The sequence below is a fragment of the Lagopus leucura genome, unplaced genomic scaffold, assembly GCF_019238085.1.
Source record: "Lagopus leucura isolate 7727_CA_CO unplaced genomic scaffold, USGS_WTPT01 Super-Scaffold_100012, whole genome shotgun sequence".
Taxonomy (NCBI): domain Eukaryota; kingdom Metazoa; phylum Chordata; class Aves; order Galliformes; family Phasianidae; genus Lagopus; species Lagopus leucura.
The window spans coordinates 11,794,980-11,821,297 of NW_024962267.1; the positions used below are offsets into that span (position 1 = coordinate 11,794,980).

Below are 26,318 nucleotides of genomic sequence, written 5' to 3' on the forward strand. Positions count from 1 at the left end.
CCCCCGGGCGGCGCTCCGCCCCCAGCCGTGAGCCGCTCGGTCCCCGCCGCTTATTTTTGGTCGCCGCGCCCGCGTTGCGAGTGCACGGGCCGCCTCAGCGCTGTTGGTGCCGCCGAAACGGAGGTTCAACGCTTGGCCGATGCCGGGGTCAGCCAGCCACCCGGAAGTGAAGTCAGCTCATCTCTGACCCGGAGCGAGCATGGGCGTTCCAGAAGGTTCTGGAATCGGCGGGCCCCGGAACCTGAGTGACTCATGCTTGGAGCGTCCTGCGCACGCGCAGAGCGCGCGGTACTCCCGCATCCCTTTTCCCTCCAGTGGCGGGCCGGAGAGGCCATGCAGGTTCCGGGGCCCGGCCGCGCCGCTCCCCGCACGGGTGTCTGCCCGGCGGGGGGTGGGGCCGCGTGAGTGAGTGAGTGCCGCGCGCTTCCCGCCCCTGCGTGCAGACTTGTGTGCCGCGCGCTCGGACCGGACCGGACGGCGGAGGCGCCTCCCGTAACCCCGCAGGTGAGCCGAGAGCGGCTCTCCGTTCTCAAGGCGACCGTTACTCCGTTCTTGGCGGCGCCCAGGCACCGCCGTGCGCCGGTAGCGGGGAGGCCGACCTTCGGCCTTACGACGAGTTGCGCGCGGGCTCGGACTCCGCGTTCGGCGTGCGGCCCGGCGTGTGGGGCGAGCTCCGCCGCGGGCTCTCGCGGCCCCTCGCGGCTCCGGGGCGATGCCGGCACGGTGTGGGGCGGCTGCAGCGCGGCCGGTGGGCAGCAGGGGGCGAGCGGCTCTGACCTTGCGGCGCGTGTCCTGCCGGGAGCGGGCGTGCGGGCATGTGGCCGCCGCGGGACCCTCCGCTCATTCTGTTCCATCGGAGCTCAACGCGGGGTTTCATTTTTCAGACATGCTCCGCTTGCCCGCAGTGCTCCGTCACGTCAGGCCGGTGTCCAGAGCGCTCGCCCCGCACCTGACGCGGGCGTACGCGAAGGATGTGAAGTTCGGTGCGGACGCCCGAGCCCTCATGCTGCAGGGAGTGGATCTGCTGGCGGATGCTGTCGCCGTCACCATGGGGCCGAAGGTAACGGCGGGGCGCGCCGGTTTCGTGTGCTTTGCTCTCTTTTAAAACGCCGTAGCGGATCACGTTTGTCTGTGTAGCGTCCCGTTATTCGCACGTGTGTGTCTGTGATGGCCGTGGGGACCAGGGCGGGCTGCGGGCTGCCTGTGATCGTCTGTCGGCCTCCTGTGGGCAGAAGGAGACAGAGCTGCTCCCTGGGTGGGTTCCTTTAGGCAGCTGGCAATAAATGAGGCCCAGGGAACGGCCGTGTTCTGAGCGTGAATGGCTCGAGTCGCGGCTCCTAACGGCGTGGTAGATGATTAACTCTCCTCACAAAAGGAATAGTTAAATTGGCACTTATTTTAGGTAGAAATTATGGCTTTGTATGCCTTCATCTCCCAGCAGTAGCGAGGTGAAAGCTTTAAGGGCATAATGCTGAGGTTTCAGCCAGCTCCTAAAGGCCTTATGGGGAAATCCGTGCCAGTGGCATCCTTTGTTTGTAGGGTGAAATACAGTGTGTGAACCTCTGCAAGGTTTAGGCCTTTCAGAAAATGAGATGTTGTATTCTGCACAGTCATACAACTCAAAATGAGGTTCCTGCTTAAGGAAGAGGAGCCTTTTTCTGTGTTATTCTTTGCATACATAGAATAATATTCATAGCAATGCCTGTTCCAGATCAGCTATTCAGTTACCCAGGGATTTTAGACGTGGTTGTTGCTTACTGCTATCTGCCATTGGTGGAATGGTGGGTGAGCTGGCTGCAGTTGTGCAGCTCCTCATGCTGAGCAGTTAGATGGAATCACTTTGGTTTTTTGGTAGGAATGGTGTCTTCACAATTGTGTCCTATCTCCCTGCTGAGCTCCTTATATCTCAGAAGACAGGTGGAGCTTTCAATAAATTCACTGTTTGGAATTTTGAAAGATTTAATACACCAGCTCTAAATATAACCTTGAAATAGGGAGGATATTGTAACTAATGTGGACTAAAGTAAACATAGGAGGTTCAAAATATGCAGTAACACTGTATACATGGTTGATCTTTTCAAGGCTGCTTGGCCTCTATGAAACTATTTATCTTTTTTACATTTTTGTAGCTTCGCTTATTCAAGATGCCATTAACTGAGCATGGTTAAGGTTGAGCAGCAGTGATGTCAGCAATCTCTGGCTGCTTTCCATAAGGACAGTTCTCCAAAAGAATGAGGCTGCAGCCTGATCAGCTGATTTAAGGCTTGGTTTGGGCTTAGGCTACATTGTGACTGTCTGAGCATGGTTTAAATGTGCTGGTTAAAGGGCAGATCCTGATGCAACTTACTGCAACCTCATGCAATCCTTGTTCATTTGCAGTCGGTGCATCGGCTGTTCTCCAGGTGTTTTGTAGAGATTGCTCTTTTTACCTGATTCAGCCTCTAGCAATTTTAAGAAATACCATACTCTGAGGGAACTTCCCTTCTGCACTCTTCCTTATTTAAAGAAGCACAATTTCCAGTTTTGCAAAATCTTCTGATGTTGCTGCCAGCAGGCCCATTGCTTTGTCACTGTAGTTCTTGATATGCAGGACCACTCAAAGTGCAGGTGTATTTCTTTTATTCACGGTCATAGCATCCTTATGTTGAGTGTAAGCTGTTTAATGTGATGGGATGTAAGTAGGTCTTACTTTGTTATTGTCTCCCTAACTACCAAACTCGTTTTTAATAAGGTCAGGTCAAAACAACGAAACGGAGCAAACCAAGGAGGGGACTGTATGAAGAAGAACTTATCAGTATACTAACAGACAGAGTTGTTTTTTTTTTCTTGTGGCTCTTTGGGTTTAATAACAGCACAGGTTGAATGAAGTAGCGGTAAGAAGTTGTGTTAAATATTAACTTGATGTAACTGTTCTGCAGCACAGAATGAGCAATGTGCAGGTTCTCTCACATGTTCAGCTGGTAACTGCAGCTTTACATTTCTTTTCTGCAGTGTCTAGGGTTAGTTGTACTTCAGGAACCACGTGGCCTCTTGCGCGGCAGCAATGCATGGCTTGAATCATTGAGGCAGACGTGGGTGGGCACTGCACAGGCAGGGAACGCAGTGCACCGCAGTGGCAGCACGCTGTGTCGGAGACCTTGGATGGCTGGGCTTGCAAGCCAGGCTCTGCTCGGAGCTGAAGCCATGCTGGCATGCAGTCAGCTACAGCAGTGTGAGCAGGAGCAGTGTGCTCAGCACTCACCTGGGCCTCATGGGCCAGCTGAGGGGGCTTGTGCAGGACTGGCTGGCAGTCACAGCAGTGAGGTGGATGTTCGGTCTTCCTTCCCCACCTCCAACTGCTCCAGCCTTCACCACAGCTGAAGAGATTCAGTGCTAGAGAGGCAGTTGCATTTCTGCTGTCTCCAGCTGAAGTTCTGGAGCATGATTGATTGGGGCAGCTATTCAAGCTGGAGCTCTGTGAGAGGCATCTGCCCTATGTTCCCTGTATGGTCCATAATTTTTCATATCAACTTTGTATTTTAATTAGGATAGTCCAGCTTTCTAGTTAAAGCAAGTGCCAACGGTTTTTGAGAAATTAGTGCAGCACACGGACACAATTACACACAATTAAACACAATTAGTGAGTGTTTTCTGTTCCACATACTCATCATCAATGAGATTTATAACTTTTCTCTTTTCAAAATGTGCAAAGAATCAAGTTTCCTATTACTGTTTTTTAGCCACATGCTTTTTATTGTGATTTGAAGGGAATTTTACCACGTTTTAACGTGGAAGGTGACACTTCACAGAGGATTTTCATTGCAGTGATGTGCTGTGGGTTGCCTGGCTTTTACTTAATATTTATTATTTGTAACCCTAGGGAAGAACAGTTATTATTGAACAAAGCTGGGGGAGCCCCAAAGTGACAAAAGATGGTGTGACAGTGGCAAAGGCAATCGACTTAAAAGACAAATACAAAAACATTGGAGCCAAGTTGGTTCAAGACGTTGCCAACAATACAAATGAAGAGGCAGGAGATGGTACTACTACTGCAACGGTACTTGCACGTGCTATTGCCAAAGAAGGCTTTGAGAAGATCAGCAAAGGAGCTAATCCAGTGGAAATCAGGAGGGGTAATTTTTCTTTTTGTTCAGTGTTTTTAATGTTTAATTGCTGGCTGTTTGCTTTTCATATGCTAAATTTGGCTGGCTTCCTCAATAAATTGCCTTTTGCTGAAGAACCAGGTCAAACTTAACTTGAGCAGTGATGCATTCAGAATCTACTTGCTACTGCTGTGATATATTGAGTGAATCTGTCTTTTCTCTGAACACATTATTGCCTACAAAACAGAAAAATGGTTAATTTGATATAGGCACACTTCTAAAATCCATTTTAATTCATATCTGGTTAGTATATAAATTTGCTGGTTTCACATGAATTACTTTTGATTGTGACTGAATGTATGTCATGCCAACTCAAAAGCCAAGATTACGAGGTATGAAGATGACAGTGCAGAGCTAGAACAGCTTGTTTCTGAACCTGCAAATTTGATGCATTTTTGTAACATGGGCTTCTTGGGTTTAAAACTGTTGTTTTTGTGGGTTTTTTTTTCCTGTACTGTATAATTTGTTCTGTTCCCTCACAAGTGTCCCATTCATCTTTAGGGGTGATGCTTGCAGTTGATGCTGTTATAGCTGAACTGAAGAAGCTGTCTAAACCAGTTACAACTCCAGAAGAAATTGCACAGGTAAAAACAAAAAAAAAAAACAAACAAACAAAAAAAAAACACCACATAATGTTATTTCAGAAAGATTAGTGAAGTCAGGTTTGGTGGTGGATACAGACGAACTGAGTATTTATTTGTATGTGTAAAGGTTTGGAATACATCTCATTGAATGATCTCCCTGGTAACACATTCATGAGTTATTTGAAATGCCCAGTATTCTATCTTCACTTAGATGTTGGTTCAGAAGTAGGCAGTATTTTCCATCAGGATTGTTTTCAAAAAGTGGTCATAAAACCTAAGTGTGATTATTTGGGAAGAACTGAAGAAAGCAAAAATGTATTGGTGAGTTTGGTGATGGCTGACTTGCAGGAGTTTTGTTACAGATGAGCTGTGGGAGGTTCAGGTTGAGGCAGATGCCTTGCTGGGTGCACTTTGCAGGTGTGTTGCCTCGTTTCCTCTTGCAGCTGCAGATTGAGATGTGTGTGCTGCATGAACCCGGCGTGTGGGATCTTGCCCACTGCTTGAGCTGCCCTGAAGCCACTAGCCACTGTATTGTAGTTGTGGTGTGGATGTGCTACTGTCACTTGTTCTGCGTGTATTAGAATTGAAAATGATCATTTTGTTTATAGTAAGGAAACAAATTATGTGGTCTGTGAAATGAATTTAAGCATTTTGCTTTTTCAGGTTGCCACAATATCAGCGAATGGAGATCAGGAAATAGGCAATATAATTTCTGATGCCATGAAAAAGGTTGGCCGGAAAGGTGTAATCACTGTCAAGGTGAGAGCTGTCAGCATATGGACCAAGAGCAAAATGTCTGCCTTTCCAAGTGAGGGCTTGCTTTTGTGGCATGTGATGTGGAGGGCAGTGGATGTCAGCACCTACAACTCCTCCATTCCCATCCCTTTTAGATCAGGCTTGGACTGCTCATAATATTTTCCTTTGAGAGAAAGCATGTGAAGCAGGTGTGGTGTAGTTTTTTCTGTTACGTGTGGTATTCTTATAAACAGATGTCTAATAAGACTTCATTGCATCTAAACAGGATGGAAAAACTCTAAATGATGAATTAGAAATCATTGAAGGTATGAAGTTTGACCGAGGCTACATCTCTCCGTATTTCATTAATACAGCCAAAGGTGAGTTAATAAAATTGTGTGCCAGCTACCTTAATGGCTCAGCTAATTTTAAAATAATGGTGTCTTACAAAGGCTGTTATGCTACATATTATGGCAGTAGGATGCTGGGGTCCTTCCCCTATCAGAAACATGGCAAAAGCTTGATAGTTTTTTTCCTTTTTATACTTTCATGCTCAGTGTGAACAATTTTCTGTGCTACCATTAAGCTGGCCCTGCGGCACTCCACATAACAGAACTGAATGTCTCAGAAGACAGCACTGGGGTTTTTATGGGGTTTGTGTTTGTCATTAGTTGTTAGGGGCTTTTGGGTTATCTTAAAGTTGAAGTTGAAAGATTAAATAGTAGCTCTGAAGCTGCACAGTAAGTTTCAGAGAAGGCTCGATCTGCTTTGAGATTGCTCAGACAGTGCATATTGTTTCTGCAGGGCAGAAATGTGAATTCCAGGATGCTTACGTTTTAATCAGTGAAAAGAAGATTTCCAGTGTACAGTCCATAGTTCCAGCTCTTGAAATTGCCAATAGTCACCGCAAACCTTTGGTCATTATTGCTGAAGATGTTGATGGAGAAGCCCTCAGCACTCTAGTCTTGAACAGGTGAGGTTTGAAATTCATACTTTCAGGGCTTTGGAACAACAAAATTTTTTTTATTCCCTGCATTTTCAGCCTTTTAGAGGAATACATTGGAAAGCATGTATTTGAATTTTCCCAGTACTAGGAAGTGACAACTCTTACACATAGCCATAATTGATATTGCTTAGGTTGAATTGGTTTCTGAGCTACTTGTTTGAGCAACAGCAGCTCAGTTCATGAAGGTCCCTGTTTGCTTAACTGTTTGATTGGTACTGAAATATCAATTTATAGCAATTAGATTTGTTTTGTGAACACATTTGAAGTATTGTCCTCTCAATTATGTTCTTCAGGCTCAAGGTTGGTCTTCAGGTTGTTGCTGTAAAAGCACCAGGTTTTGGTGACAACAGGAAAAACCAGCTTAAGGATATGGCAATTGCTACAGGTGGTGCTGTAAGTAACGATATTTTACTTGACTTTTTCCTCTAAGAAACACAAATGCTATTTAGGGAGGTGAATAATTTAGTTTTAAGTCCATGACTTCTGTTTGCTGTGTTGCAAGCTGTTTCTTATCCTTTCAAAAGGGCAGTGGTAACTAATGCTTGAACAAGTACAACAGCAAGTATGGTGACACTTGCTGTGTCACACAGCTCTGACCAGCTTTGAGTAATAGGTTGCTATAAGTGGCTGAAGTTACACACAGGGTTTCCTTGCAGGATTTAGTTTCTTAGAGGAGAAATGTCCAAAACGCTTCTTGAGAAAAATAGCAAAGCATAGTTCCCTTCTTACGACTTGAATTAGGATGAATGTGATTGTTCTGAAGATTAAGAATAAGCTGGAGAATGCGGTTACTTTTATTTTACACAAATGTTTAATTGTACTATCTCTGTTTCAGAATAGTTGATGTTACTGACTGTTACTGTCGTTTTTTAAATGCTTTTTAATACATGCTTCAGAATCCTAACATGATGTTGAGATCCAAAGCTGGTTATTGAAATAGATGTTTAAGCCAAATGAAACGTGAAGTAACAAAACCAACAAACTCTTCTACAGTTAGTTTATTGCCACTATTCATAACTTCTGGAAGCACATGGGTGAACCTGTACACAATCTCCAGCCACATTAAATTAATGTGTTAAATCAGTTGTGAACTAGAAACCTGTAGTTCTGTAGTTCCCTGTTCAGCAAGATTATGTGATGCCTGCATGCCTCGCCTGTAAGGAGAAGGGAGGAAGTTCTTTGCACTTAGCTGCTACGGTATGGTGGTTGTGTGCTGTTAGGCTGCTGTACGTGTGTTCATCCACAGAAATAATAATTTCATACATGGAAAAGCTGTAAATCCTAACTATACTTTTTATGTGTTCAGGTGTTTGGAGAGGAGGGCTTGAGCCTAAACGTAGAAGATATTCAGCCTCATGATTTTGGGAAAGTTGGAGAGGTGATTGTGACCAAAGATGACACCATGCTTCTAAAGGGGAAGGGTGAGAAGGCTCAAATTGAAAAACGCATTCAAGAAATCATTGAACAGCTAGAAGTCACCACAAGTGAATATGAAAAAGAGAAACTGAATGAACGATTGGCCAAACTATCTGATGGGGTAGCAGTATTGAAGGTGAGATATGAAATTTCTTAGGACTAAAACTTAAACAAAATTTTTCAGATCCATCTTTCACTAATATCTTCAATCACTTTCAAAGACAGAGAATGGCACATAGATGATAATGGAGTTACTTCCAGAACCAGCAGCAAACGCTGCAGCTGCACCGTAACTTGTGAGCCATGGGTTTTTCCTTTGGATCTGGCGGGAGGTGTGCAGGGGCGTGGAGTCAGCTCCGTAGTGTTCTTAGCAGCGGAAATGCAGCCAGTACTCAAGAAGGCAGCTTGTACTTGGACTGCTGTCAGAGTAACTCAGGACAAGTGGTGGCACCAGCCATTTATTGCTGATGTGATTTACTGTTTGCTTGTCTCATAACCAGCTGATTCAGATAAGGAGTTTGGGTTAATGCAGTGCTAAACCGTGGCATTAAGAGCTGTTTAATTTTGTGGCAGCAGAGTCCATGGCAGGCTTACCTACATGGGCTTCTCATTACAGACCTTGACGTATGGCTTGCTTGTAGGTTGGCGGCACAAGTGATGTTGAAGTAAATGAGAAGAAGGACAGAGTTACTGATGCCCTGAACGCAACCCGTGCTGCTGTAGAGGAAGGCATTGTTCCAGGCGGTGGATGTGCTTTGCTTCGCTGCATTCCAGCATTAGATGCCTTAAAACCAGCCAATGAGGATCAGAAAATTGGTAAGTACATTACTCAGATGCTCGTGTGGGAGTGCTGAAAATAGACTTTTTTTTTTGTCCTGAGGCTTCCCTGGATTAAATAGATTGATTTCAGTGAGTATTTAGTTACTTCAACATCTTATCTCCTTGGTATGGCAATGCCCTTTGGTTTGACATTTCTCCTTTACAGCGGGGAAGAGCTTTTGTTGCTTCCCTAGCTCGGGTGTGCAAAACAATAAAGCAGCAGCATCCTCTGAAAGTTGAAAAGCCTCTAAGGAAATAATTGAATTACTTAACCTGTTGCAAACATGCATGAATTCCAACAATGCTTAAGACACTTCAGCACATCAAATGGAAGATGGCTTTGTAAGGTGTTCCATGAACACCTGCTGTGACAACAATATTCTTTAGTACTTCTTGGGCATGAAAAACTAAAATGAGCTAATTTCTTGCAGTGATTTAATTTGTTGGCAAATTTCAAGAAGTTCCCCTCACACACCCACTGAACTGAGAAAAATATGTTAACTTCTTGCTCTGCTAGCTTTTTCTTCTTGTATTAATCTCCAGCACTTAAATGTATGTCTTGGTAATAGGAGTGTAAGTAATAACTAACGCCTAAAGATCCTTTTTCTTTCAGGCATTGAAATAATTAAGAGAACACTGAAAATTCCAGCAATGACTATTGCAAAGAATGCAGGTGTTGAAGGATCATTAATAGTTGAAAAAATACTGCAGAGTCCATCAGAAGTTGGCTATGATGCAATGCTTGGGGACTTTGTAAATATGGTAGAAAAAGGAATCATAGACCCAACGAAGGTAACCAAAACCAGCCTTAACTTCTCTTCCTCCCTCTGCAAGGGATGCTAAATGGGTACTAAGTTCTTTCTTTCCTGTCTTCAGGTTGTGAGAACGGCTCTGATGGACGCTGCAGGTGTTGCTTCTCTCTTATCAACGGCAGAAGCAGTAGTGACTGAAGTTCCTAAAGAGGAAAAAGAGCCAGCAATGGGAGGAATGGGTGGGATGGGTGGAGGAATGGGAGGTGGCATGTTCTAATTCCTGGGGTACTGATGCATCATGAACTGTGCTGTTTAAAACTGACAGTTCTGACTTAAAAACTTCAGATGTCAGTGTGAGAGGATGGATATTGACTGAAGTGAGGCTGGTGTTTAAAAGAATCACTGTAACCATCAGTTACTGGATTTCATTTAACACACGTGTAATTGTTTACAGTCATTGTCCATGCCTACAGATAATTTATTTTGTATTTTTTGAATAAAGACATTTGTACATTCCTGATAACTGAGTGCAAGATCCATCTACCAAGGTTCTGATTTAAACTTGATTAAGGCACTTGGTATTCTGTTTCAGAATTTATTGGTGCTTGCCAGAACTAGGAAGAACTTGGAAGCCACTGTGCATAAGACTAGACAACTGTGTACAAAGTAGAGAAATACACTATTATGTGACCTTCATGTAATAAAACAAACTGCGCAAGAGTATTGATATGTATCACCTTATTCCTCTGTACACAAAGCCATAGTTCTGGGATAAACTTGATAGCTCACTTGTAAGATTTACTAGAAATCTGACACTTAAGCCTAGAGGGCATTTCTCTCCTGGAAGCATCCTCCTGTCCAGAATGTTTCTCTGAAATAGAAGTTACGTTAACTCTGGTAAGAAATACCTAAGCTGAACTGACAGACAGTTCTTCTGAAATATTAAACAATGATATGAAAATAAGGCACGTGCATTGACTTTATTTTGCCTTTTCCATACTGCTTGTTTTACATGCTGGAACAATTTCTCACAGTGCTGTGGGAGGAGCGAGAATGCCCTGAGGGTATGAAACAGGTAAGTTTTCTTTGCTAAGAGTTGAGTAAGTTAGTACTGCTGCTTAAGCATAGTACCTAGTTGCCTTCTTGGCTTGAGAGTTGTGGTCTTCAGCTCTTTGGATATTACATTGTCTGCACTAGGTGAAGTTTGCCCTTAAAGCCAGCCTTGTATGCCACCTATTCCTTTTTTCTTTAACCCAGCACAGCTAGTAAGACTGCTCTGTACCATCTTTCCTTTCTGCTTTCCACCTCCTGTGGTGCTCACAAACCCTTCATTTTTTCTTGCACAGTTTCAAAACAAAAAATCCTTTACAGCTCCCCAGGTGCTTCAAAACTGACCTCTTAATCCAGCTGTCACTTTCCCCAGCTGCCTACCACTGCTAAGAACTGTCTATGTAAGTCTGTACTAAGAACTGAGGTGAGAAATCTTATTTGGTGAAGTGTTGTAAGATGCCCAAGACTGCTCCAGGGCCATCCTTTGTCCTGAAATGTATGTCCCTACATTACGTGATATCTTGCCACCTATCCTGTACTACTCAAATGGATTACAGAGGCTTTGGGTGTGCTGACTGGCCTCAGCTGGGATATGTGCTTGATCTGAAACTACAGAATTTCATGACTGAAACTAGATGAAATTTGAGAAAGTGCATAGACAGGATCTGAAATTGTTCTAACCTATACACCTGTTTCTTCAGAGACTGGAAAGAGTACTGATGTAATGAAGATAATTTAGTGAGAATGAGTTTAATCAAGACAGCTGGTACCACTTACTGCACTGATAAGTGAAAGGCACAACAGTACTGAGATAAGTAAAATTTTGCTCTATGTTGTGTGTCACTACATGACAGTTGACTTTGGGTGTCTTTACACTATTAAGGGGAGCATTCCCTCTTTTTAAAGAGCAGTAGTGCAGCACAGAAGGGAGTGTATCCATGCCCTGGCTCTCACTGAGTGAACATTTACTCTTTAGAGAACTAAGAACTCTGCGTTAGACCAGGCACATGTAGTGTAACCTAATTGCAACACCTAACGATGAAACTGTGGCAAGTAGGTAAGTTCAGATTATCAAACACAATTGTGCCTGAAGCCCAGTGAGCAAAGATAGTGGATATAGCTGAAACTGCTGTGCTTTGTGTTAGGTGTGCCTCTTGGAAAACTCAGGGGTAAGGCTGCTTTCTGTTTTTTTTCTGTAGCAGTTTCTGGTCAGAATTGAACAGCAGCCAGAGGCACCTGACCACCCCTGTCAGCCACTGGGATCAAAAGCACCAAGTCGCTGATGCTGGGACAAGCGTTCCATATGCCCTAAAGCTAAAATGTCAGGATTTCCCTTTAACTCGACCAGAGTTGAGCGAGTTGATGCTGGTAAGTAACATTCACACTGCTAACAGCTAAAACTTGAGTTAATATATTACAATGTTGAAAAGACGCAAGCTTAGATAAGGCAGAAAAACTGATTACAGAAATGGTTCGACAGATTAATAATGGCAGCCGAAATTACCTTGCATTACATACGTGGCAGTTGCCTGTTACCAATAACACTCTGAACTGCACTTGATAGCAGCTTGAATAGAATACATACATTCAGCTGAACATGTGCGTGTTTTGTACAGTAGAAAATTACACACAAAGCTCAGGTATGAAATGAAATAGGTGCCCCAAAAGGAGCGTAATACCACTTCTACAAATGGTGTACAAAAAATGTTTATGGTGGAGGGTGCTGAAGTTTTCTCCATTATGTTTGATGAACTTCGTGAAACATGAGTTCCCGAGGTATGCTTGTTTCAGGGCCGTGGAGCTTGGATGCTCTTCTTTCAAAGGCAGCAACCATCTGCTTTACCACTTCATCAAAGAACAGTGTAGCAAGTTGCGAGTGTAGAAGTGAACGAAATTCAAAAGAAATCTGTCAAAATAAAGGAGATGGTTTTTGTCCCGTTGTGGTAAAATGTCATTAGAACTAACTTGAAAATCTTCAATTAATGCTACAAGTAAGCTGTAGAAGAAAGAACAGTTAAAACTGAATGATGAGCGTGAAATTGAAGAAAAGCCTAATTCTTGGGTCAGAGGAATGCTTTCCTAGGTTTTCCAATTAGGATTTTGTTGGTTCTCTTATGCATCACTTCAATTTTTCTAAGTTAGCTGTATCTTAACAAAGGATCACAAAACATACATGGATTTGGGATAATGGAAGAACTTCCAACCAATAATAACAACTTCATTACTTTGCACACAGAATTCGAGTGACAGAAGTTTGAAGAAAATCCCACGAGGCAAGACAGCAGATGTACAGGTAAGCTGAAGCAAACTCAAAGAGGGGTTAAAAGGCACTTTGAAGTAGTTACCTATTAGGTACCAACACTGTTTATCCACCTGTGTAGATGTCGTTAACCATATGTTCAAACAAGGCTTCTGTACTGACTAAAGCTACAAATTTGCTTTTATCTGCTCTGTCTCCTTCCTGGACACCTAACTCTGTACCTTTGCTGTCCTGACACAGGCAGTCAGTTTTGGAGCACAAAGGTACTGGCTGAGTCCTTCGTACCAAATCCTTGTGCCTTATATTCCCTTTCAGCTACTGAATCTCTCATTATGCTGAAACTACTGTAGTAGTTAGCACTTAAGGCAGGAGCAAGTGAGTTTGCTTTCTGTCTCCTCCCCCAAAAGAAAACATGATGACAACAGCAAGGTCACTTTTATGTCAGCCAGCCTTCAAGCTTTGTTTTGTTGCTTTTTTTTTTTTTGCTGTGCTGGCCCTCGGTCCAGTTAAGAACGTTCCCCTTCAGGCTACACTATTGGGTTTAGTTCTACAGCTTCCAGAAATTACTACTAAGTCGTCAGGAAAAGAAATAGATTGCTCTCTTGCACTTTAAAAAAAAAAAAAAAAAAAAAAAAGTCCTGCATGTTTTCTGGACTGTGATTTAAGTACTTTTGTCCTACCTGAGAAATTAGCAAATAAAATCTTAAGTGAGGCAAATATGTATTCTCTTAAATTGCTTATGAGTAATGCATATGAGCTGCAGGAATAGTAATACGGAAGTAATTTAACTATGGGGACTGTAAGCCAGGTGTAGCTTCATTTGCATTTGTTTGATCTCAAGCATCAGTAAAATTAATGTGCCTTCTGAAAGTCTGAGAGGCCTCACAGCGTGTAGAGTTCTGCAAAGCAGGGATTGTGAGCGTTACAGCATGCTCAGGAACCATGTAAGAACTTTGAGGCACAGCATACATTCGTGAAGCTTGCAGATGGCAACCCACTGTGCTTAAATTCAGATACCAAATCAGTGAAGAGCTGAAACATCTCAAAACAACGCCTTGTTACAGTTCAGCAGACTGGCAGAACAATGCCATAGGCTGGGGAGCCAGCATAAGCAAAACTCAAACCTTTCTAAAGCCAACCAGCACTTCTGAGATCAGTGTTCTCTCACTCAGTTACACAGTATGTTTTGAGAAGTTTGTTCTGAAGTGTTTATCAATGCAGTCAGGGTAGGCCTGAGGCACAGCATGTTGGAACTGGGCAAGGGTTACAATCCTGAAGTACTTGCTGTTGTAAGACAACCTCCTGCTCACCTGGCTGTATTTGCTTCTGTTACCTCAAATGATGTAAGCAACGTAAGGTATTAATGGTGTTTCTTCGAGAAGAAAATGCCCATTTTAAGTGCAGATTTGAGCCTAACTGAAATTCTCAACCTGAAGTGTCAAAACTTGGCTTCAATGGGGAAAAAACTTTCTGCACAAACCCAGTACTTAAAGAGCAGGGTTTATATAAATGCTTAATTGAAGTTTTCTCAAGTTAATTACTAGTCAGTAGCAGGAACTGGCACTTATTAGCCTGGAGAAATTTAAATACCATGAGCAACTAACATGCAAACATGGTTATTAAATGCCATGAGAAATAAATTTTCAAGTGCCTATAGGTTAATTTTTGGACTGTTGAAGCTCAGTATAGCAATAAGGTGGAAGTTACTAACCCAGTGAGGTTATGTGGTGCTTTACAAATACTCTAAAAGCTCTTTTTCCTATTTGCAGAAGAGATTTTTCAAAGCAGAGTGTCCCAGTATAGGCCAGCAGCATCAGGCCATTCCTGTGATATCCTAAAATAGAAGGGCAGCATTTCTCTAAAGAATTATGCAGCAGTGTTTTAGGTGGAGTAGGAGTTAAAATACATGAAATAGTAAAACTAAAAGTTGGGAAATCAAGCTGGCAAAACTTGTAGGCCAAACAGGAGAGATGGGAGAATATCTACTTTCTGATAACAAGAGTACTTTGGTTGTAAACTAATGAAAGGAAACAGCAAAGTCCATGAATATGTTTATGATTTCTCCCCCTGTATTTGCTTATCTAAAACTGTAACATATAGAGAATGTTAAGGTGAGAGATACCAGTCCCTAGTGGTTGTGTGTGGACATCTCGCACACAGCTGCTGTCTCTAAAGAACCGTGTAGCAGTTTCCACATGGTAACGTTCACAACCATTAACTCAGTTTCAGTGTGAGTGGGTGGGAGGGCAGAGGGAAAACGGTACCACATACTCTTTTTTCTTAAATGCAACCAAAGAATATTTTTATGCTCCGTTTCTAGCACATCCAAGTTTTAATTACAGTACTTACTGCAAAATCCAATGTACATGTCCTTGGATAGGCAGGGATACCTGGGCTGAAGCGCCAGACTGTTTCCAAGTGATTAAATAGCTTTCCATCAGTGCAGGATGCCTAAAAGAAAGTTTGAAAAGCCAAGCTGCAGTTAATCTCCTACACGAGGGACAAATCAGGATTACTGAACGTGCATTCGCATTCTGCTAGACTGTGAGGGTCACAGCATAGTTAAAAATTGTTCTCAATAGTGCAGCCAGCAAGAGATCTCACTTGCACAGCATCACGTAGAGTAAAATAACTGAAAACCTTGTATGGTAGGGGAAGGATTTTTGTCTTGAGTCGTAAAACAGATCTCTCGCCTAAGGCATCCCACACCATGGTAATGTTAGTGCTCTATTACCAAAATATTGGTATAACACTGTTTTCAGCAAAGGATGTCGATATTTACTGGCTTTGTATATGTATTTATTTTAATACATGTATAGAATGCTTTATATATTAATGTATAGACCGGTAATCTTGTGCTATAGGAATGTTTGACTTCAATCGGGTTTATTTTGATGCTAAACTCAAAAAGTCCTTTGTCATAAGACACTATCATCATCAAGAACTACCCCAAAGTCAGTGAAACCATATACACTCAAGTTCATAATTGCCTTAAATCTTGGCTTTGTTTCCAGCAAGACACATTTAATCAGTGTTCTGAGAGCCCTTCTATACAATCCTACTTTAAAACCATAAACCAAGCCGCCTCAAAGACTGATCAAATGCAGAAAAGTACCTCATTTTTTCTGCCTACTATAGCAATACAGTGCCTCACTGCTTCTGCAACAGAAGGGGAAGGAATAGAGAGAAGGGCAGACAGGGAGGGAGCTGAGCCCTTCAGGCCTGTTGCTGACAAAAGGACAGGAAGCATGGGGAAAGTGCCAGCATGTGCCCCTTGCCCCCAACCTGACAAGCAGTAAAACTCAGCCAGCTCTTCCCTCAGCAGCAAGAGCTGCTGCTATCAGCTTGATTTTCTAGGGCTTAAGCACTGCTGCTGGAAGCAAGAAATCCATGTTCATTTTGTCATCGCCAATAGGCTGCTATACAGAAGCACCATGCAAGCTGCCTTTGCCCAGAGTTATTTCTGAAGACAGTGTAGTAGTCCAAACACACAGTCACTTCATGGTAATGTTCCTACAGTTATATGAGCATAATGTAAACTTGTAGGAAAAATCATCCCAGCAGAGATAACACTAACATTTCTTGGTCTTTTCTGAGATGGGAACTTTTCTTTTGACAGAATAAAAGCGAAAAAGGCTTTGTAAGGCAACCTGATATCTATCTGTGAAAGAAGAAGAAGAAAAAGGCACTCTTGTCAGGGAAGAGCAGAAAGGGAAAGCATGTAAAACGCAGATTTTTCTATTGCAATTGTTCAACTTCATTAGAAATGCAAGGAAGTTTTTTTTTTTTTCTTTCCAAAATTAGTAAGTACCTTGATTAAAAGTACTTTGCATGTTCTCTTTCCAATTCATGTCCCCCCTGCACTTAAGAAACCCATTTCTGTTTTGAGCAGTGTCCCATAAGAGGAAGCCTAGAAAAGAACAGTAAAATAAGATGTCCAAATATGTATCTTGAATAGTAACCAACTGTCATTAATTGCTCCAAAAGATGATCAAAATTGCCACATAAAGGGAGAGGCAGTTGGTACGGATCTGGTTGGGGCTGTTCCTAACAGAGTGAACCTGTGAGGTAGACAAGCAGTTGGAAGATCCTGGCCTCATTTAAATTTCTCCTTTAATTATTGCCCTTGAAAAGCTGAAAGGAGAAAATGCACAATTGCTAAACAAATAAATTCTAAGAAATGGACTTTAAAACAACCGATGTTCTCATAATATATTGAATAACAAGCTCTTCAGCAGATCTTCATCCTCAAGTTAACACTTCTTACATAATTAAAACTGTCAGAAGAAAAAGAATGATAGATTTTGCTAAGACACCAGAAGCGACAGTTGTCCGATAACTTTGAAGCCATTGATTTTGCATTTAGATAGGCTTGATACATAACAAAAATAAACACGAATTGGCTGTCTTGAATGGCTGCCTCTTTCTCCAGCAAAAACAAGCTTAAAAAACAATTTTTCCCCTATTTGGCAGCTGATGTTTTAAAAGCAGATTCAAATTATCCCCGAGTAACCTGAAGTTTTTAAGGAAAAGCACCACTTTTGTACCACGGGAAGCAATATTGGAATGTCTAACATAGGAGTTATATAAAGCAATAGGTAAGAAAAAGTTACCTTAACTAAGTGTGGTCTCACCAGGGTAACAACCGATGTGTACCGTTCTACTACAGGAGGGAAGCCTATTTCTAGCTGTGCTTTGCAGTACCCAGAGCGCTTCGATAACACGTCTGACTTTTTACACCAAGGCACAAATAGCTTGTAGTTCTCCACAACAGCAACAACTTCGTACATTTCCTGCATAGAATAGCTGGAATAAAAAGGTGAGAGTTACAGTTACGTGGTGTTTTTACTATGAATTCAGTATTAAAAGGTTCAAAGACACCATTTATGGCACAGGCAGTTCTGAAGGTGAACATGCAGATACCAGAAAACCCTACTGTTACTTCTGAAAATTAAACATGCAGCAAGAGGAAAAAAAAGCTGTAAATTGGTGAAAGCCTTTGCAGAAAGAAGCAAAACAGCACATAACATCCAGCTGTGAGGTTAGTGACCGCTGGGCCTGTTGCCTGCTGCTTTCTGCAGTACTGGGGAAGCATGCTTAGATTTCAAATAGAAAAAAGAGTTTTTTCCAGCATGGTGAGTTGTCATTGGGGTGGATGTGACGTTTCACACAGTGAAAGAATGTGCTCTTCACATCCTCCAAAAAAGGGATGGCAAAACTAAGGGCCTGTGTTTTAGAAGGTTTAAATAGAGCAACGCTCTGTTCCTTACTTAGCTCCTAAAACAAGCTGATTAAAAAATACACTCACTGGAAAAATAGTATTATTGGACAAAGGTTCCTTTTAAACAACTACCCACAATTTATTGCAGCTCAAGAATTACTATATAAATGAATGTTAAGTATCATCAAAAATATGAAATGTAATGAATGAATTATACTACTGCAGACTGGAGCCTGGGAACAGATCTCAATCTCATTATGTTGATGAGAAATTTTCCACAAAGTCTGTGTTTCTTAATCCCACAATTAGTTATTTTCTTTCTTTTGAAAAGAGAACAAAATCTCAAGTGAGAAGTACCACAAAATCTAAGTGTAACATTGCACGTATTTGCAAGAAGAGGGGAAAAAAAAATATTCAGTTCTCCCATCCTTTTGTATACCCCCATTTCACCAGATTAGTGACGCATGCTTCCCTGTTGGGACTGTTTTTGTTCTGTTGCAGAATAAAAAGGTTATTTCTGCTTTTTCTTTCAAAGGAGAGACGGTATTTTAGGTTCCTCAGTTTTTGGTATTGAATTTCAGACATGAACAGCCTGACATCTACAAGTTCTGGATGTCAGAACTTACTGCTGGTCTCCAGCTGGGCACAGTCTCAGGGCCGTGTATCTTCAGGGATGGTCAGCCTTTGGATTTCCAGTGTTTCTGATTAATCACAGCAAACACAAATTTTCAAATTTCCATACATACCCTATAATTCTCCTTTCAGAGTATTCTTTTCTTTTATTTACTAATGGTGCAGCAATGTTGAAGAAACTTCTTGAAAAGGTATGGCTCAGCACAGGCACTTGCAGAGGAGAAATTCTGGTCATCAGAATACCACAAGAAGCCAAGTGCCTGCAACAGTGAGAATGCTTTTAGATGTTTGTCTTTTCAGCAATGCAGATCACAGCAGGTGAGATGGCACAGTCTGCTCAGTAGTGTTCCAGAAAATGCCCAACTTACATGGAAAAACAAAAGCTGGTAGCAGTTTGCAGTCTATTCAAAACATGAGGTGGTTTTTTTTTCCCTTTAGTAGAAACTAAAAATAGCTCCCAGTCACGAGACAAGAAGCTGGCTGAGTAAAGTAACAAAGGCCCCCATTAAACACCGGCTTCGTGGCAGCCTGAGTTCTTGTACAAGACTCGTGCACTTGCATTTGCAGAATATAGCTTCTTACCAGCAAAATCAAGGCATACCTCGCATTATTTTGGATCATGCAGTGCTTGTGTTTGCAGTTACAGCAGTAATCTGCTGCCTTCTTTCTCTTAAAAGGAAGATTTTATTTTGGAAGTGCTTTCAGAAACTGCACTGCATCCCCAGCACTGAACATTTTCTTGTCTTGAAAATAGCACACAAAACCATGAATGCGTTGTTTTCAGAAATTACACCGAACAAATTAAGAAATGCTATCAGTTCAGATCCCACCTCAGCTTTTTCTCTGTGAACAACTGCACTACAGCCTAGCAAATACTCACTGTGGTTAATAGGTCTCATGCTAAATTACCACTTTTGCCTAGATTGAGCCAGTTCAGATGTAAAATGTTAACTCAGCTACGGGTTTTGGCACCAGGGAGTTCAAAATGTCACTGTTTGCTGTCAGCAGTTCTATGTATGTAAGCTGGAGCACAACCAAGGTCTTTCTCTGTTTCATTAAACATCAGGACTGTACCTCCAGATTCACAAAGTCAAAAATTGAACCAACCTTCCATGCCTAGTAGAAGACTTGTTTGTTGTTTCTTTAACACACTGAGCAGTGATGGATGCCATTTTTTCCCACCCACCAAAGTAGTTTAGCAAATTACAGTTACCGATTTTAAGCAGTTGAAATTATTATTAACATGCTCTTTAAAAATCAACATAACTTTCAATTTAAAAGAAATGCAGTAATAGCCCTCGACTGACCATGTTAGTCTGTGTGGTCACTGTACTTGAAGGAATGAAAAGAACAAACTGGTTTTGGGTTTAGAGGGAAATAAATATCCCCATCGGCTCATTAGCAATTATCTGCACAGACTTCTTTAAAAAATAAATGAGCAACTGTGAGATGAAGCAGGGTGATTGACACCACAGCCTGTAATCACCACAGCTGAAAAGAGAGGACGTAAGGTCCTACATCAGTACAGTGGTAAAATGAAGACAACAAGCCTACTTAAAAAGTCTTCCAACAGCAAGCTCTGCATACATTTGGAATTGTATCTCAAGGGATGGACACAGCCTGTTTTTTTCCCCACTTCAGATCAGACAGGACCATTAAGGATAATTGATAATTGTGGCTTGGACAGAAATAGTGGATAGGTGCCAGTAACCCTGCAGCCTCAACCAGACTCACTGAAAGAGCTCACAGCTTTGGACCGGAGCTCATTCTGGAGCACTCATTTAAGTTTCTTTTTCTGGAGCTGCCTACAGCACGCAGTCCCAACCTGCTGGCAGGTGTCTTCCAGTAGTTGTTTTTTTTACTGTCGAGCTGTGCCAGTGCACTGTCTCATACAATTTTATCTGCATGCATTTCAGCACAAGGCTGAAAAACAGTCTCTGCAAATGCTTTTGTAGCTACTGTAAGATAACATCCTTTAGCTACATTGCCTTTCAAGGAAGGAGGGGTTACGAGAGGTTATAATGTTAACTAAACTGGTGTGGCTACATGTTTCTCTAGATTATCTGTGAAGAATGGATGCTACCAGAACTTGCTGGGCTTGGCCCCGGTCCGGAGCAGCTCGCTTCTTCAGGAAACCACACAAGTGCGAGCCGCTATGGGCAGTCGTGTGTTCCTGTGAGTCCGGCAGAGGCCCCCGAAGCAAAGCCAAGTCCCTCCCAGGATGCAGGCACCGCTCCTACTGCCGCGCTGCCCTGACAGCCCCTCAGCGCTTCCCCAGCAGCAGCACGTATTCGGGGGTTGTCTTTAATTGCCACTAAGCTTTGCGCTGAATGCCCCTCTCGGTAATTGCTCCCGCTCTCCATTCAGAACTGCGTCGTTTCTAAAACGTTCATTGAAAATGGCTGGTTTACTTTGCAGGACCCAACTATTTTAATGGCGAGGATGTAAAGTGATGTAAAGTGTATCCTGTGTCTGCTGCGCGGTGCAGAATGCGGTCACAGGAAGGCGACAGGCCGTTCCGTAGGCGCGGGCAGCACGAGAGCCGGCTGTGTTTGCGCACACTGTCCGTGCAGGAGGAGGACGGCTCTGCGGCTTCGCGTTTAACGCAGGAGCGCACAGCCGCGCCTTCCACCGCTCTTGACGGCTTCCCCGCGGCTCTCTCCGCCGCAGCGCCCGGCTCCTTCCCCCCTCGGCACGCAGCCCCGCGAGCCGCACGCCGCCCGGCCGTCGCAGCCGCCCCGCGCTAAGGAGACGGGAGGCGCGCAGCGGCACGGCTCTCCTGGTGGCTCGGCCCGGGCTTCGGCACCGCCTCAAGCACTCAACTCGCGGTGCTCCGCTGCGCTCCGCTCCCCCGGCGGCGTCAGAAGTGCCGGCGGCCGAGATCGCCGACCTCGCGCGCCTGCCGCTCCCCGGGGCCTACCTGACAGCAGCCGCTCGGGGCGGCGGCGCGGCGGCGAGCCTCCCCGTCAGCGCCCTGCCGAGCGCCCGCCCGCTGCGCGCCATCCCGGATCCCGCTCCTCGCCGGCTGCCGCCCGCCCGGCGTTGCCCGACTGTCGCGGCGGCCCGGCCCCGCCCGGCCGCCTATCGGAGCGCGGGGGACGGCGGCGCGGTCACGGGACGGCGAAGGAGCCGGAGGCGGGGCGGGTGGAGCGGCGCCTGCCCCGGATTGGCCCGGCGGCGAGAGCGGCTATACTTGGGCTGCGCGCCGGGAGCCCCGCGGTGTTCGCGGCCGCGTGACGGGCGGGGCGGGCGGTGCCCCTCAGCGCCCCTCAGCTGCCCCGGCCGGCGCTCCTCGTGAGACGCGGGTTTGACGTAGCGTCATCGAAACCTGCGTGTCCTCGCTTGGTCCTGGTTGTAATCCCAGAGCGTTGCTTTGCTAGGCGTCTACTCAAAGAAAAAGCGATGTTATTTATGTCTTCTGACAGGTCACCTTTTAAGTAGCTCCCTTCAACAAAGCTGCTTTATAACCACCTCACAAGTGAAGCTGTGGCCGGGCTCCTGTGCTCTGCAGTGTCATGATGTCTGTACTTCCACGCTGTCCGACAGCCCACGAGCGGTGTTAGCAGTGTCTCTTCGCTCTGTGGTGATGTCTGTCTGTCTGGTGAATACCCACTCAAAATCAGCACAACGATAACTTCAATAGAAGTTTAAAAGCTATTTTAGTTGAAGTACTTGAATACGTGGAAATGAGAAGCAGCTGTGGGCAATGTATGACTCCACACGCATGCCTTCAGAAGAGTCTTCTCTGTCATTTCAGCATCTTTGTCACGGGCTAAAACGTCCACTACTCAACAAGAACTATGCCAGTTAAATAACTGGATCTAACTGGAGTGCCTCTCAATCCCATCAGGGTACGGTGTTTTTCAGACCTGCTGTCCTGCAGCGTGTTTTCCACTTGGTGGTCAATGAAAACAAGCAGTATTCAAAGACCTGCATTTTACAGCACAGCAGGAAAGCAGACAGGCCAGACAGGCAGGCAGCCCCAGGCCATGCCCCCACCCCAGACCCCTGCTGCCAGCTCCACATGCTGCAGCATCCATCCTCGCCTGCTGGCTGCTGTTGGCTGGGTGGTCCTGCATCAGTGAAGGTCGCAGCAGACTCTGTAGATCAGGAGCTACATCACACGGAGGCCGACTTACAGCATTTACAGTAACTGAACTACAAAGGTGAGGAATGCCCTGAGCTTCTCTGGGGTTTTGTGGGGTTGGTTGGTTGGTTAAATTTGGTGACTTGGGTGGCTCAGAAACAGCCTTTACACCTTGGCTGATATCTACTGTTTGCAAACAGATTTGCATTAACTAACTTTGATAGGAAGAGTGGGTCTGATTAATACTGAACGCTGTGGGTATACCTGAAAGAGTCATCATGTGGTGCCACAGCAACATATCTTTATTTTTTCTTCTAAACACTCTTTTTTTGTTATACCACATCACGAGAGAATGTTCAGTTTAAACTCTGGTTATGACCTTTATACAATTTTAAGGCATTTAAGAATAATCAGGGTCCTTTTAAGTGGACAGGGAGAGTAAACTGTGGATGATGTGGCGTATCCTGGTTTAAAAGCAGGTTATTTTCTATACAGTGCTTTCAGCTCTTCCTACAGATGACAGTAGGGCAGCTGCTTAACATGCCCCTGTGGCAACCAAAGATGTGCCAAGCAGAGCAAAAAGCAACCACCGTATTCCCACTTGTAAATGAATTTCAAACAATGCCTGCAACTGAAACATCTTGAAACTGTAAAGTCTCTTCACCGCATCATCTGGCAGGAGAAGGTGATTGTTAAACTTGGGAGATGATTAAGTCATTAGTTAATGATCTCCCAAGAATGCTGTCAGGAACTATGGACAGATTTACTATCTCAAGCTTCAGTGGATTAATCAGGAGCTACAGTGTAACATCAGGAGAATGTTCACATGGTACCAGTGAGCTGAGTGTTTCTGGTGTAGCAGGAATTACAGTATTTGGCTGCAAGCCTAAACGTGAAGGCTTAGAATAGTTATATCTTTGTGAGATGTTGGTGGGCCTGTACATCCAAAAAAGGCTGAAATCTGGCTGTCTGTACTCACAGACAGTGTAAAATCCAGCTGTTCTGTTGATGCCCTTTCCCATCTCCAAAGAAACAGAGGCTGTATTTCACTGCTAAGGAAGAGCATTACCACCCAGGTGCTACCCTTGGCCCACCACTGGCTGGGGAGGATCGCTGCCCAAGGCAGCACCGGGCAGCACTCACCCAACAGCACCACAGCAGTGAGGTGACACAGGCCTCCTGGCTTCTCTTGAGACACATCTACCAAAAGGGCCTCAAATCCTCCTTAACCCCATCAGCTATCACACACGACTGTCTACCTTTGTGTTGGATAGTCTGAATCCTGCTCCTGAATAGGTACATCTCCCTGTAGCCTTCCTGAATCTCTGCTGTTCCCAGCTCACGGGATGCTCTGCGCTGTTAAACTGCAGAGCTGTGGATGTAATGGCTCCTCACTGCTAGGGTATCACATTTATTTTCTGCCTTGTTTTTCCCATGTGTGCAAAGGGGCAAGACCAGCAGTAGTGTGTTGCCAGTGTGGGGCAATGACATTCACAACTGAGCTCTTTGGGAAATGAGCAAATACAAAAAGTGGGTAAAAGGCAACATGTCCTCCAGGCCTGCGCCTGCTCAGCAGCAGCCGTCACTGCCCTGAGGTAAGGGCCCAGGCAGCACTGCCAACATTTGGGCCGTGCCCTTAGCTTTATCACATTTGTCATCCAAATTGTTTGTTTTCTCCCCCCTTGTTGGCTTTTCAGTAAGGAAATAGATCCTTTCTTGAGGTCAGAAGCAAAGCTGGAACTGGAAGAGATTTATATTTTTTCCTTACTCATGATGTGAGAAACTTGAATTCCATTTCTATGGAGCTGAAACATACCCACTTTTGTTACGTTTCTACTCTTTCAGTCAATAATTTTTGCCTTTAATAGACACATACATGTCAGGAAACATGTCACAGCAAAAAAAAGCCCAACACAGATCCAGGGTAAACCAAGGCAGGGAGTTGTGACCAGATCTGTAGCTTTTTGCATAATGTTAATTCACTGTACAATTCCTTATAGCGTTGTGTATGGGAGAAAAAAATTGAATAAGTTGTTCTTGGAAGACCAGCAGGAGGGAATAGCTACAAGCCTGGCTGCTTGAGTGAACCAGTGCCAAGGGCACAATAGAATGGATAAATCAAGGATAGGAGATGTGACTAGGCACTGCTTTTGGCAACAGTACCAGCTACTGATAGCATAGGCTGGCCATGACATTGGATTTGAATCCGTTAATGAAGCAAGACCTTGCCAGCTTGTGACTTAGGTATGAGACTGTCTGGAAAGCTTCTGGGCTCTTAAAACCAATGTCCTTCCAATCCATATAGAAATTTCCATGAGGTATATGGACATGTGAGCACAGGGGATGGATCTTTGACAGGTAACAAAGGAGGGCTAAACCACTAAGTTACCTTGTCCACATCCTGTGGGAGCTATGTAACAGACAAAGTGTTCAGGAAGCAAGGGTGTAGCTACATTGGGATTCAGGGCTTTGAGAGGCAAATTACAGGACTGTGGTGAGCGTACAGTATTTGTGAGAGGAGAGGAAAGGAAAACAAAGCAGAACATAATTTTCTCATTGCACTTTACAGTGCTTTATTACAGCACAATTTCTCTTCACTCTTGCAACACAGAACTCCTTTTGTGAGGGAAATGGCATATTCCAAAATCACATTTTAAAAGTGTACCTTAGGATCACAACCCTTGAGCTCAGTTCTGTTTAATAACTGTGGGAATATAATATTGCTGCCCATAAAGTAAGCTGGAAGTCAGGCTGAAGAAACAAGAGAAACTTACTGCAAATTGATCTTCATGGTGAACCCAAGCATGTGACAGTTACCTAAAATAGTTGCGGGCATTAAATTCCTGTAGTAGGGAATTACTGTCTGCCTTGACCTTATCCTCACATGTCTCTCAACAGCTTGGCATATATCTCTATTCCACAGCCTATGAATGCATCTTTCTATGAATCCAGGATGTGAGTTTAGTAATACTAAAGAGCAGATCCTCTGTACTTTCAAATGAATCTCTCTTAAGAATATTTAATATTTCAATGCATGCAATTATGTAAAGTATTACAAACACTGAACTAGTCAGTAAACTTCTGCAAACTAAGCAATAAAAAAGCAAAGAGACACATAGATGAACTGACTGATCAAACACATGTTCTCACAAACACAGAATGTTGGCTTTATACAAGACAATCCTCAAGAAGCTGAAAAGTTAACTTTCTTAGTGGGAATGATTTATGAGTAGCGAATGCTGCCATCATGCCTTTGTCCTCTTGTCGGAAATGCATTATGTTTTAACTTTTCAGGCGTTTCTAAGTTGACACAACAAAAATTGGTTTGCTCTCCTTGTAGCAAAGGCTTTTGAGGAGATCAGGAACTTGGCAGTTGCACAGTAAAACCGCACGATGCTGAATAATTTATGTAAGATTATGTTTTATACCGTATGTTATGAAATATCATTCAAGTATTGTATGCTCAAGCAATCAGACTTGGACCTCAGGTTGCGTGGTCAGTGTTGATGTTTTGCTTACTATCATAGAAAACTGAGAATGATAATTAGCTTGTTCACAGCACTTGAGCTTAAGGGAGAGCTTCTGGGGTTTTGGATGGGAACAGAAAAAACCC

At 43.8% G+C, this 26,318-nt stretch overlaps 2 protein-coding genes across 2 annotated transcripts; one reads left to right on the plus strand and one right to left on the minus strand.

The window, feature by feature from the left end:
• Nucleotides 1-398: 398 nt before the first annotated feature.
• Nucleotides 399-10,177, plus strand: HSPD1 (heat shock protein family D (Hsp60) member 1). Its single transcript, XM_042874277.1, has 12 exons — nt 399-504; nt 885-1,060; nt 3,860-4,112; nt 4,644-4,726; nt 5,390-5,485; nt 5,748-5,841; nt 6,266-6,434; nt 6,761-6,860; nt 7,774-8,019; nt 8,525-8,699; nt 9,316-9,494; nt 9,579-10,177. Exons 2-12 carry the CDS (start codon nt 887-889, stop codon nt 9,729-9,731), a joined length of 1,722 nt encoding a protein of 573 aa, XP_042730211.1. The 5' UTR covers nt 399-504; nt 885-886; the 3' UTR covers nt 9,732-10,177.
• Nucleotides 9,912-21,621, minus strand: COQ10B (coenzyme Q10B). Its single transcript, XM_042874278.1, has 5 exons — nt 21,539-21,621; nt 18,732-18,878; nt 17,378-17,570; nt 15,114-15,215; nt 9,912-12,410 (listed from the first exon to the last, which is right to left on the minus strand). Exons 1-5 carry the CDS (start codon nt 21,619-21,621, stop codon nt 12,243-12,245), a joined length of 693 nt encoding a protein of 230 aa, XP_042730212.1. The 3' UTR covers nt 9,912-12,242.
• Between the last annotated feature and the right edge of the window lie 4,697 nt (nt 21,622-26,318).

Excerpts from the sequence above, each read along its gene's own strand:
- COQ10B (XM_042874278.1), bottom strand. The coding sequence starts at position 21,621 with ATGGCGCGCAGCGGGCGGGCGCTCGGCAGGGCGCTGACGGGGAGGCTC. Across the intron at positions 18,879-21,538 it reads CCCCGAGCGGCTGCTGTCAG|GCACTTGGCTTCTTGTGGTA; the intron begins GTAGGCCCCGGG and ends TCACTGTTGCAG. Across the intron at positions 12,411-15,113 it reads CATGTACATTGGATTTTGCA|ATTTCTTTTGAATTTCGTTC; the intron begins GTAAGTACTGTA and ends TTATTTTGACAG.
- HSPD1 (XM_042874277.1), top strand. The coding sequence starts at position 887 with ATGCTCCGCTTGCCCGCAGTGCTCCGTCACGTCAGGCCGGTGTCCAGA. Across the intron at positions 6,435-6,760 it reads AGCACTCTAGTCTTGAACAG|GCTCAAGGTTGGTCTTCAGG; the intron begins GTGAGGTTTGAA and ends TATGTTCTTCAG. Across the intron at positions 6,861-7,773 it reads CAATTGCTACAGGTGGTGCT|GTGTTTGGAGAGGAGGGCTT; the intron begins GTAAGTAACGAT and ends TTATGTGTTCAG.